Raw genomic sequence first — 13,260 nt, 5'->3', positions numbered from 1 at the left:
CATGGAACCATTCTTCACGAAGCCCCTAAGGACCATGGTTTTTCAAAGCTAAGCTTTCGCAGCAGGTTGAAAAGCAATTGATTGGGGATTTTTTTCTTTATCAGTGAGGGAATTATGGTGCTTGTTCTGCTTGTGAGTCATTTTAATTCTGTTAGCATTTGAAGTTACTTTGCGTATCTGTACCTAGTAGCAATGCTAATCGTATAATAGGAAGTGGCTTAGGGGTACTCTGGGAGCCACAGTCTCCACTAGCTGCTGAGTTTGTCACTATCCTATTTATTGTCTGTGCAGAGAAGCAGATAAGAAAGTTGCACGTGGGACCTGTTCAAAATCCATAAAGTATGTTCTTTGCTATAGAATGTTTTACTCAAAAATTGTTTCCAGAAGTGTGCTGTCCATAGTCTTACATTCATTTTCATTTATGGTGGAGATCAGAGTGTGCGTGCTTGCTTTCTACTGTAGATAAAGTAAAAATCCTCTCTTTTCTTGCTTCCTCTTAGAAAGCAGATACAGGAAGATTTTAAGGGCGAGCAAGGGGAAAAATCCAGTCTGCCTGTGGTGCCGAAACATTAAAAACAGTGACAACTGAACTTGGGAGTAATTGAACAATTCAGCCCACCTAGTGCAAATCATCCCTTCAGGATTCAGTCAGAGAGATTGTTCTTCTGAGACTGGATGTCCTAGCTAAATGAATGGGGCATGCCACTTGGCCAAGAGGTCTACATTAGAACTTCCAAGTACATGCATAAGAAGTAGGTCATTAGGGCATGAGCCTAGTTTCTAGACACTACCAATGGTGTTTAAGTGTAGCTTTCTGTAATACCTTTGTGTTTGTTACTGGGCCCACTACAAATAAAAAGTTGGACCAGAAGGGACAGAAGCCTTAGGATCACCTTTCTAGCTGAGTACTGGTAACTGTTAGACCAAATTAAAGCTTTGCTTCATGCCTAAAGGTGGCTTGTCTTCCAGAATGCTCATGATACCTAGTGGCCACAGATGCAGTAGGCATGGATGCAGCCAGTTCTCTCAGGCTGATTTGTTGCTCTAGCTTTTTGCCAAGCACTACAATCACTAGGCTGCAGAAAGCCACTGTGACTGTCATCTTAATCTCCAGATCTAACCTCAGGAGTTTCAGTGTTGTTTAAATCCTGGTCACAGTGAGCCTTCCCTATGTCCCTGGACAAAGCAGTGAGGAATGGCTGTCTAGAAACTGAGCTGCCTTATGAAAGAACATCTCATGACCAGGAAAGGCCTGGGAAGAAAGAGTGAGTGCATGCATACAGATGTGAGGCTGTTGCCCACATTTCAACTCTGCTGGACTAGATCGAGTTCATGTTTGTTTGTCATCCTTCCTGGGAGTACGTTTTCTGTGGGGTTCTGTTAGGGTCTGCTAGTTTTCTTACAGGAATCCACAAATTTTCCTTGTTTTTAAAACTACCGAGTGCAAGAAGGCTTTGTTTTTCTTATACTCACTGAACATCCAGTCAATTTTAATTTAGATCATTATTTTATTCCAATTTAAGCTGATCTTGTGCTGTACTGAAATCACGTTGAATTTGGAGGACAGGTTTTGCACTGAATGCTCAACTTTACCATTTCTATATCTGACATAGCTTTTGAAACAGTGAAACACACAGGAAGTGGAACACATCCTTTAGATGGTTCCTGGTACTTCTCTGACTGAATGGAGTAGGTGTGGGGCTGTTGTACATGAAGAACAAGGGAAGAACATTCATACAAATATCCTAGACTTCTTACATTCTTACATTATAATAGCTATACCAATATTTTTTCATAAACGAAGTTTTTCCAACTACAGTTCAGTTGCACAAACAGGGAATCTATTGGAAGAAAAAAAAAAAAAGCTTGCTTCATTACAACTATTTTGACTCCTTTATTGAATGAACATAATGTTTTTCTTCTATTGTGCTTTTTGTCTTCTTGTTCTTGGGTGCTTCCACATATGAAAGTTGTAGAACATATTCTTTCTTCCCAGACCATCAATGTTATCAAGAGATGCTTCAGCAGAAAGGATATTTCAAACTGGGTGTTAAGTTATAGGAATTGTGATTTCTTTGATTAAAATATATAGTCAAACTTAAAATCTAAATTCAAATTGAGCTGTTAGTATTCCAAATAGGAAGACTGTCTGCTTGTGTAAGTAAAGGGAGGTAATTTATGTAATCAAATATGAAATCTTGGTAGACATGATTTACTGTAGAGATCTCCAGCATTTCTGTCTTTCCATCACAATACTTACTTGTCCTTCATCTTCAGTTTGGAAAACAGTTTTGCTCTCCCAGCTCCCCCCAGGGTTTTAAAATGTGCAGAACTAAAAGCTAAGCCTGAACTGTTCTGTGTTCTGGAAGTATCAAAGTCAAGTTCGAAGTCTGGTGACTTGAATCTGTTTTCACTTCCAGGCCTTTATTTGCTATTGTTTACATCAGTCCTGTGTCAGTATGATTCTGTGAAACCACACACTCAAGTTGCACTGTTATTACTGTAGAAACTTCAGGATAGTACTATATTTCAGAATTTCTTCAAGAGTGGGAGGGTGCAGTGAAGCATCCCTCAGGTGTGAGCTTTGTGTAAGCAGAGGCATTCGCCCTGCTCTGAATACTCTGCAAGCAATATATTCACATGCTTTTTGACATGGTTTTAGGGCAGCTTGTTTGAACGGATCGAGTAGAAAATGATTCACAGTAAGAGTCTAGACTGTTGCATTGTTTGTGCCTAAGATAACTTTTGCTGCTTTCTAGTGAATCGCTTTAATGTGGAATGCGGCTTCAGAGTGATGCTATTAAAATGTGTTTGGAGATGTTGTTAGCCAAGTAACTGTGCAGTGTTCTTCAGCGTGTGAAAGCCCCACAGTGTTACCTCCTGCCCCTTTCTTCTCTGTGTTGCTGAAGCATTGCTGTCTGTAATATGGCTCAGTCTCTATCTGTATGATGTTACTGTGTGCAAATTCACATTTGAAATGTAATTCCTTTACTGTATGTTTGCACTGACATCCAGGGCTTTGCATGCTTTCCTGACTCAGTAATTTAAAAAGTGACATTTCTCTAAAGCCATGAAGGTAGTCATCCTTAAACTGTCAAATGGTTTAACATCTTCATTACCTTCTGTTAAATCTGCTATTTGAAACGTAAACTTTTTGAGATCTCCAAGTGAGGAGAATTTAAGCCAATTAAATTTGTTTCCAGAATATATCAATTTCCATATATAAAAAGAAGGTTGATTTTTGTATATATCTTACAAGCAGATCAGTTACTGAGAGTGTTATTTGCATCAGGAGAAAACCTATAAGTGGAATCCGAGACTGTGACAGCTCATTGAATGCAAAACTCTCCAGTAATGAATGTAAGCATTTACAGTGACAGTATTGATCTTTGTCACTGGTAGTTTTCTTTCACTCCTCACAACAAGGGATCCTTCTGTTTTCATGATTCCTAACTCCAAAAAGAAATGGATTTTGTGTTTCTGTGTTAGCCCTTACCTTGTTAATTTAAAATAGCCATGAAGACAATTTCTTGGATATGCTTATATATGAGGATGTGTTCCCCTTACAGAGCTTTAGCTGCAGCTGAGAATAAAGCAGTTAGAATGTTCCCCTGAAGAGCACACATCAGTGGCATAAGTGATGTTAGTAACCCCTCTCTTTTTTCTTTTGATTCTGTGGGAAATTACAGAAATTCTGGTGCTGTTTCCACTAAACAAAAGGCAAAAGAGTTGAAACATATGGAATCATTTACTCAGATGGTGTTTTAAGTTCCCTGAAACCCCCTAGGCCCTCAATCCCATCTTCTGCCAGACACCAATGCACTGCAGCAGGACCGCTCTGTCACGCAAGGAAGGAGCTAGGTCAGTCACTGCTCAGGGCTGCTTTCATAGGAATGTCATGATGACGATTGGCTCAATTGTTCTTGTCCTTTTGCAATGCACACGATTTTGTGGCAGTAGGTTACATTTCCAGACGGGCAGTGCTTCAGCAATTACACGGAGTCAGTTCATTCTCACATGACGAGCGTCACTATACTGCTCACACATGGATGAACAAAGGTAAGACTCAAAAACGCTGGCTTCATTTTTATCCTACCATGTCAGTTAAAGTGTCCTGCTGTGTTTCTGTCCGTGAGGTGGGTAGCAAATTGAAGATTTTGCAATTGTTGTTAAATCAGGAGCCTTCTGTTTGTACACTGTTGCTAGCTGGAATTTAACGATCGATTCAGTGTTACAAAGGAGATTGGTTCCTGAGAGTCCATCCACATCTCACTAATCCATGCCGTGCATACAACAGTGTTGAATGAAGCCATTTTGAGGCAAGCAGGACTACTTTTGTAGTATTATTTCTGTATTATGGTCCTAAGCCACAGTATGCAGCTGTTTGAAATTTCCTCATCGCAGATAATGATGCTTTCTCTCAGAGCTGCTTAGGCTATGGTCTACCAATCTGGATAGCAGCATCACCCTGATGACAGTCATTACTTGGCTCTCAGCTCCTCTGCTCCCAGCTGCAAGAACAGCCTGGAGACCTCTTTGGAAAGAAAAATAAAAGTCAATAAATCCAGATCTACAAAGGGCAGAGGAGGAAAAATGGCACAGTAGCCTAAAAGAGAGACAGCTGAGTGGTAACAGAGGGATCACTGGAGCTGGATAAATGCATCTCAAAGAAAAGAGAATGCTGGCTCCCTCAAAGCAGGAGGCAGCTAAAAGGCAGAAGCAGATCTATGGGAAAGTGTAATAAAGCAGAATATTCTGGAGAGAATAATGAGGGAAAGAGATCTGTGGAGCAGAAGATTATTTGCCTTTCACATATGAATGTCTGTCTTCTCATTGAAGCAGAGAGACCAAATAAACTTCGTTTGACTCAGGTTAAGGGAAATACCCAAAGTGCTATAACCAGTGAGATGTAGCTGTCACTGTTACTACACCTGTATGGCCATGGAACAGAAGGAAAATATATGAGAAAACCCATAACTGTGTCACATTTGAAACTCATACTCTGTATTACAGATTACTGCTGAATGGCAGAGTTTGTGCATAACAACTTTTAGCAGATAGGACATCATTTTAAATGTAGAAGTTAAGCTAGGTGCCTTTTTTGTTTCCCAAAGAACGTGTCTCTATGCTTCTCTAGGATATAATGGAGTGGTTTCGAAATGGAGAATTTGATTTATGATCTTTCTGAGAAGGGAAGTGTTGGGGGAACTGTACTGTACTAAGTTTTATACCAAAATCTAGAAGAGGAGAGATTTCTGCCTTCTTTCAGAGCTAGCTATTAAAGTCCCATAGTGATTGCAGCTTTCCATGGGTTTTGTTTTGCTGTTCAGATATGTTTAGTGACATCAAACTTTGACAAGTGTCATACTGATCTTTTGTGTCTCATTTTGAGTAGCGTACTTAATAGGAGCTTGCACATTATGTTCCCAAAAGTGTCCCAAAGACTATATCTGTTAATGTCAGTTCTGCTAAGATGTCTTAGTTAACTGTACTGTACAGGAGAGAAGAACATTGCTTGTTAATTTAGAGAGGGAGAAAGCTTGATGACATATGAGAATGGCACACCATATATTTTAAGGTCTGTGTATGTAGCCTTTGCTAGAGCTAAGCAGATACATTTTTTCCGTTCAGTATCTTTCCTAGTTTGAGCAGCACCATATTTGAATGTTACAACTTTTAAAGAGAAAATAAATTATGTAACAACATATTTTTAAAATAAGGTATCCTTAGAATTTCAGATGTTTTTGTGTGTGTGTGTGTGTGTGTGTGTGTGTGTGTGTGTGTGTGTGTGAAGCCCTTCTTTGCTCATCAGCTACTGTCCTTAGGAAGGAGCTGGGCCAACCTATCCACTGCAGAAGAACAAAGTGCTTGGGGTTATGGGAGACGCTGATTCTTGAGGTATTAGAAGCTTTTCACCTGAATAAAAATTCCCAGGTTTCTGCAGATATATTTAGCAGCACTGAGCCAGAACTAGAATCACAACAGTGCCTACATAAAGAAGGTGAAATAGGGTGAGGAGAAAGCAGTGCTTGGAAATGCAAATAGCCACAAGTTTCTCTTTCATTAGAGTGGGCCTGAAGTGCCAGAGAATGATCTCCTCTGAAGCTCCTGTTTGAAAAGCAGGCAGATGCCTCCTTGGCAGCTGTGCCAAGTATGTCTGAGCAGCATGATAATCTGCCCCCAGCCCCCTGTGCCAACGCAGGCATATAAGGTAGCATATATAGCAGTGCCTGCTGTTGCTCCAGTAATGCTTTGCTGTGGTTCTCTCCAGTATTTCCCAAGTAGGTGCTGTAAAGAGGATAATTTCCACAGTTGACATGCAGAGGTAATCTAATGCAGCCTGTGGTCTGAGGAAGATTCACTGCCAAATGGCTGCTTCTGGTGGAGGGCAAGAAACAATATGTGGCTTAGCCCAGTTTTAAATTGGAGTGCTTGAGAAAGCCCTTTGCTAATTTTATTCTTAATCAAGGTAGACACTATTCCTCTTCTTTATTTCTGCAGGATCTAAAGAGACAGCTCTCGGTGCCGAGATGTGAGAATTTTGTGCCAAACACAAATCTACTTCATCATGATAGGTTCAGAAGGGAGCCTTTTATTTCCAGTCTGATCCCTTTAAATATTCTCCACCTCCATAACCTGCTATTCCTCTGATGTTTGTGTTGCAGAAGAGAACATGAGGTTTCCGGTGATCAAGACCTGACTTTGACTCCATGTTGGCAGACAGCAGCTCTGACACTAATTGCTTTGCAAAGACTGTGCTGGTGGCCAGCCCTGCTTTCTTCTTCCCTCTGGCTCCCTTAGTCTTCAGGAATCTTTTACCCGCACTATGCTTCATAGCCTCCAACATTTTGCCACAGCTACCACCAGCAGATCCCTTGCACAGTTTTGGCCTTCCTTCTTGGAACAAGGCAAAGCAAAGCAAGGATCCCTCAGCCCTACAGCAGTCAGACTGTGTTCACTGCCACTTCCCCCTGAGGAGCTCAGGTTCTCCATCAGTGTGGCTCCGTCTCCACCTTGCTCTCACTGTTGTCTGCTAAAGTTTAGGCATAAGGATGAACCCATTGGTGCCAGCTCACCATACAGTTGTCATCAAGTACACAGAGCAGGTTTCCCATCTCAGTGCCTGGAAAGCCTGAGCTGAGGTGGGCCCTGAGACATCTTGGCTGCCAGGATAGTTTAGTGATGTGTGTCTTTTCCCCAGAGACCTTGGCAATAGACAGCAGCTGTGAACTTAGCGCTCTTGCTTCTTAGTTGTGGGAAAAGGAGCGGAGCAAGGAACATGTGTTCTGAAGTTGGAAATGCCTTCTCCCTTTGTGTCCTACAGCGATGAGATACATGGATTGATATTAAACGCATTGGTAGCAGATGGGTCAAAAGTTATTTCATGCTATTTAGAACAAGTCCTTTGAGCTAAGGCTGTTGTAAACTCTAATTAGTCTATGCTAATCTTCATAATAAGCAGCTATTTCTAATGCAGATCTAACTGATGAGGTCTGACAGCATTTTCCACGCTTATTTATACTCTGGCAGGAAGCTGGTATGGTGCTGGTATCACAGTGTTTTGCTAGGTTGTGAAAATGCTGAGTTTTCAGTGCCATGCAGGGAGTTTGTATTTGTTGCAGGCCTCTACCTGCTCACAGCTTAACCAGCTTATGCCTATTCAATTGTATTTATTCATACAGAAAACCGGGAAAACTCCTTCAGCCGTTCCCGAAGCTCCAGTGTGTCGAGTATCGACAGGGACTCCAAGGAGGCAATCACAGCCTTGTACTTCATGGAGTCCTTTGCCCGAAAGAACGACTCCGCTGTCTCCCCATGTCTCTGGGTTGGAACAGGCCTTGGTATGGTCTTAATCCTCTCTCTTAACCTGCCTGCCAGTGACGACTTACGGCAGTCAGAGCCGGTCATGGTGTCACCAAGTGGTAAGAGTGCAACCTTTTTGGTGTTTATTATCCATCTTGGGAGAATGGGAGAAAAGCTGTTTGATTTTATGTGGCCTTTTTGCCAGAAAACTCTAAGAAATGTATTAAGTAGGAGTCATTCACTACATAGATATTAGGAAGAAATTCTTTACTGTGAGAGTGATGAGACACTGGAACAGGTTGCCCAGTGAGGTTGTGGATGCCCCTCCCTGGAGGCATTCAAGGTCAGGCTGGATGGGGCTTTGAGCAACCTGGTCTAGATGGAAGAGTTCCTGCCTATAGCGGGGGGTTGAAACTAGGTGATCTTAAAGGGCCCTTCCAACCCAAACTGTTCTGTGATTCTATGATTAAGGGCACACGGGTAAAAAGAGATGTATGTGACAAACCCGCAACTTCACAAACTGAGGCACTTTAGTTGCGGTAATCTTGAAGTTTGCCCTACACCTTGGGTGAAGTCACATTTATTTCTTGTGTGGACAGGAAAACTAGCAGGGATCCTTCATATTGGGAAACTGCAGTTCTGTGTGCTGCCCTGATGCTATCCTATCTGGGATGCTGTGAACAGTTTGGCTGTCTTTCCTGTCAGAAGGAGGCAGAGAAGCAGAAGGGAGCTCAGGAAAGGAAACACAAATGTTGGCAGGTTGATGTACCAGGAGAGATCTTTGGCTGAGTGAGTGACAGATGGCAAAGCAGAGAGGACAGAGGGCCAAGAGAGGTCAGGGCTAAGGCAGGATGTGCTTATTGTGTAGTGAGTAAAATAATGTCAGAAAACAGGGTGACATAGGAGTAGTGAGCCCCCACACTTTTTTGTTTAGACTGGATGGACCTGACTAAGGGTAGCAATTTTACTGATTGGGGAGTAAATAATCCTACTGGCAGAGATAAATTAAAAACAAAACAAAACAAAACAAAAGCAGCCTATCCCTGTGGTATTCAGTAGCATGTACTAAATAGGTTATTTGACATGGGCTGCCTGAGACCTTTCAGTAGTCACAGCCTATGTGTTCACTTCAGTGTGTGGTCAGGAAGAACTGAGCAAGGAAGACTTGTCACCCTGTCTAGATAAATGCATTTTCTGTCTCTACAAAAGCAGAAGTCGGGTGTCACCTGTGCTGTGCATCCACTGTGCTGACAACCAGTTAAATTGTGGTGCCAGTGCCAGTGAGAGAAGGTTGTATTTTGCAGGCACAGTTCTGACACTGAAAGGAGCCGTGCTGACCTTCGCATGCTTGGACTGCACAGGGACATTGATACATCCGCCGTATGAAGTATGGAGGGACCCACACAGTGCTGACGATGGTGAAAAAACAAGGAAAAGAAAACTTGTCATGCATTCCCCTTCTTCCTCCCAGGATATGGGTGAACATCAATTTGCAGTCATTTGTTCAGAAAAACAAGCCAAAGTCTTCTCATTGCCTTCCCAAACTTGTCTTTATGTCCACAACATCACCGAAACGTCCTTTTTATTGCAAGCAGATGTGGTCACCCTCTGTAACAGCGTCTGTCTGGCGTGCTTTTGTGCCAATGGGCACATCATGACACTGAGGTACTTATCTAACTAATCTCATGGCAAAACTAAGCAAAGAGGTGGCACGGTGCCATCATGTTCCACTTGCACTTGCTGCAGTGTGCTTACATGGTTGATGCTCTGTGTTAGCTCCCTGATAGATGTATTTAGTGCACGTTCTATATACAAGTAATTGCTCCTCTGGGAGCATTGCCTTGCCCGCAGCCATACCTGTTCCTTGGCTTGCTTCCACATGGGGGTTAAAACAGTGGAACAGCAAAATGAGCTCCTCTATTTCATAGCAGCTCCCCCATGATGACAACTAATGGTTGATGACTTATAGCTGGAATAAAACTTGTAATTTTTCTCAGTTACTGTAAATCTTGTATAGAGCATAAAGAATAACTCAGACATAGAAACGGGACTTTTTATCCAGTGTGAAGAGTGCAGTCCCATTTTGGACTTTTGCACTCGGGGCACCTTATTTTTCTTCCCTGCCATTGCCCCACTGAGCTGACTGCACAGCATCACTGCAGTTATGCCCCTGCATCCCCACATCACCCCTTCACTGGTCATGCCGTCTAAATCTGAGCAAGTGCCATCCTGCTGTACAGCCAGTGAGCTGAAGAAGGAGAAGCTGGAGGACAGCAGAGGGGTTGCTGTAGCCTTTGGGCTCTGCCATGTGCCCAGCAGGGACTCAGAGGGAGGCTTCAACCTGCACACTGCCCAGCCATGTGGCACAAGCCATGCTGTGTTGTGGGCATGTCCCATGTGGTAAGAGCTGAGCATTAAGGCAATGCAGCTGAAACTCCTCCCTGCAGGGAAGCAAAGTAGAAAGGAGAGCACTGTGTAGATGGCAGATTTTTTCCAGCTTACAGCTGCTCTTCAACTCCTCCAGTTACGAAAAACACAAAGTTACACATTGGTTTAAAATGCAACCGTGGAACAGATTTACCTCATGTGGCAATTTGTGACTAACCCAAGTCTCTGCTTCTCTTCAGCTTGCCCAGCCTTCGCCCACTGCTGGACATCAACTATCTGCCTGTGACGGATATGAGGATAGCGCGGACCTTTTGTTTCAGTAACGAAGGGCAGGCTTTGTACCTCAGCTCTCCCACTGAGATCCAGCGCCTCACCTACAGCCAGGAGATGTGCGATAACCTTCAGGTAGGAATCCCATCTTTACTTCACGCTGTCTTTGGGAGGGCTGGAGGCCTGAGCAGCGAGCTGTGCAAGTGTGAATTGCCACCTTTGCTGCTAGATTTCTCAAAGTAGCGTTTTGCCAGGCTATGATTTCTAGTCAAAAGTAAGAACCGTGGCATTGCCAGAGATGGTAATTTGTATTTGTTGTTCAATGGAAGGGCCTGCATGTTGGTGAAAGAAAAAATATGCATTCCTTCCTGTCATTTATTTTTCAGATTTTAACTCTAAAAGTGTCTTTAATACCTACAGCTTCCAATAGATGGGTGGGGAACATGAGGCATACAGGTGCTGGTAGCATCAAAAAAACACTCTCTGTTTTAATGCATTTTTAATTATTTACCATCATTTTCACTCCACTAATCGGTCCTCCTCTACTTCCCCACGAGGAAAGCATCTCCCACTGTACATTAAAACTCAGTAGCTACAGAAATGGTCTAATTAAAATAATTTATTTTGAGCAAAGCTCCTGACAGCGTTAGGTTTGCCTTTTTATAATGAAAATGCAAATTAAAATGTCATTTATTGAAGAGGAGGAATTGTGAGAGGTTACGGGGAGAAACACAAGGAATAATATGAAAAATAAGAAGGTGAACAAGTTCTAAGTTATATAATTGGCACCGAGCGAGGAGAGAAATACAGAAGAAATAGTCCTGCCAGCACTTATTGTCCCCTAGGGAATAACGTGTGCTGAGCTGCTTGAATCACATCACAGCAGTGTCTGTCTCAGGTCTGAAGGAGTGCTGGGAGGAGTGAGCATTGCATACAAGCTCTGGAACATTGGAAAATAGATCATTTTGCAGGGAACCAATTTTAAAATGATCAAAAGGTTTGTTTGCTCAGTGCATCTGGGATGGTGGATTTATAAGCAAGAGGGTAGATTGTTAGTAACCTTAACAGCATTGTGCAACAGCAAAATGGAAACAGACCTTGCTTCTGTGTTCTGCTGGACTATGGCCACTTCTACCCTGGCTTTATCCATCAGAGGACATGAAGGGCTTGCACAACCATTATCCCAGTACAAAAAGCAGATAACCAGGTATCACCTGCTGCCCAGGAAAACAAGGCAAGCTGTATGAGAGAGGCCTCTCAGGCTTGTCAAAAGGCTGCAGTAATTTTTCTCCCTGGATCAGGTGACGGTGCAGGGAAGCAGTAAGTGTGAGTCACAGCTTTGTCATTGGCACTCAGCTTCCCAGGAGCCGAGTGCTTTAAGCAGCACAACAGCTGGATGTGCTTGCTCAGGCTCGGATGAACAAACAGAGCTGAGCAGCAGGGCAGCAACTATTCTCATTGCACAGCCTCGCTGGTTTTAAATGCTAATTGGACTGCATGCTTTCTGTATCAGTTTAGTTCTGGAGATCCAACTTTTCCTTGTAATGCAGCAAATAAAGCTGAGCCTGAGATTTGTTTGGCCCTAATTCAGTTCACCTGCTCCGAAATTTCAGTTTCCACAGCAGTGCTTTCAGACACTGCCTGATGGTGCAGCCAAAACACACAGTAACAGTGAACTGGAGATGAGTGGGTTGTGGAGGACAGTGGGTTTAAGAACAACAACTCTGAACTGCTAACCAGGAGTGAACTCAAGTGTGGTATAAAGGGAGAACAGAGTGACTGCCCTGCTAACCTGGAGCAGCTTAAAGCACAAGACCATGCAGGGAAAACCCAAGTCCTTTAAAAAGCATTAGCAAATCTAGTTAGCCCCACTATTCACCGGTCATAAAACACAACTGGTAAGTATCGATTTTGTTCTTCATACAACAGACCCTTTTTAAATGACTTGACTGGATCCAGTGCATTTGGCTCCTTAAGCTCATGCCTCCCCCCACCCCCAGACGTGCTTCCGTCTCAGTAGTGTTTCATGTCATTTTTGTCTGACTTTGCTAGGACATGCTTGGGGACTTGTTTACTCCTGTGGAAACACCAGAAGCCCAAAACAGAGGCTTTCTTAAAGGGCTTTTTGGAGGAAGTGGACAAGCTTTCGACAGAGAGGAGCTTTGTAAGTGATTTTTCTTCCATGAATTAATACATGCAATTGCTTGCCCTTGGCATTGCAGATGTGAAAGTACAGAGAGCAAAATCCTCCACTCATGCCATCTGCAGTGCGGTGGCATTGAGGACCACAATGTTTCACTCCACTCTGTATTTTTCCTTTGTAGTTGGTGAGGCCACAGCAGGAAAAGCATCTCGCAGTCTTGCCCAGCACATCCCTGGATCAGGTGGAATTGAAGGTGTGAGAGGAGCTGCAGGAGGAGTCATTGGGGACTTGACTCGTGCTCGCATTGCCCTCGATGAGAGGGGACAGAAGCTGGGTGAGCTGGATGAAAAGACCGCGAGCATGATGGCCAGTGCAGAGGCATTTTCCAAACATGCACATGAGGTAAGAGCCCTGGCATCATATACTCATACACATCATACATACATATGGTCCATTCTGACCAGTCTCTTTTTAAGCCACTCGGTCCAGCAGATCTATACAGGTAAGTGGTTGTGTACATAGGAGTGTTTACAGAATGCTAGGAAGATGAGAAAGAAACCTCTGGTACAGAGCTGTGATGCAGCTGTAAAGAATAGGGCTGGGTGGGATAGACAGCTTCTGTACTTAGAGTCAGAAATAGAAAGTTCTTCGGTGAA

The 13,260-nt window shown here is 43.1% G+C and overlaps 1 protein-coding gene across 12 annotated transcripts in view; it reads left to right on the top strand.

Moving 5' to 3' along the window:
• STXBP5L (syntaxin binding protein 5L) overlaps positions 1–13,260 on the top strand; it is a 158,818-nt gene that overhangs the window by 142,063 nt on the left and 3,495 nt on the right. For 6 of the 12 annotated variants that reach the window (XM_015874617.3, XM_015874600.3, XM_032447298.2 and 3 more), the window contains 6 exons: positions 3,961–4,059; positions 7,683–7,922; positions 9,108–9,468; positions 10,431–10,596; positions 12,514–12,625; positions 12,786–13,006. In XM_015874617.3, coding sequence (XP_015730103.2) covers positions 3,961–4,059; positions 7,683–7,922; positions 9,108–9,468; positions 10,431–10,596; positions 12,514–12,625; positions 12,786–13,006 — 1,199 coding nt within the window. The remainder of the gene's footprint in view (positions 1–3,960; positions 4,060–7,682; positions 7,923–9,107; positions 9,469–10,430; positions 10,597–12,513; positions 12,626–12,785; positions 13,007–13,260) is intronic. The other 6 variants (XM_085524619.1, XM_015874624.3, XM_085524604.1 and 3 more) reach the window with 1 other exon arrangement.

The sequence above is a fragment of the Coturnix japonica genome, chromosome 1 (genome assembly GCF_054131305.1).
Source record: "Coturnix japonica strain WE chromosome 1, WE-NBRP24, whole genome shotgun sequence".
Classification (NCBI taxonomy): domain Eukaryota; kingdom Metazoa; phylum Chordata; class Aves; order Galliformes; family Phasianidae; genus Coturnix; species Coturnix japonica.
This window is presented reverse-complemented; position numbering and strand designations above follow the sequence as displayed.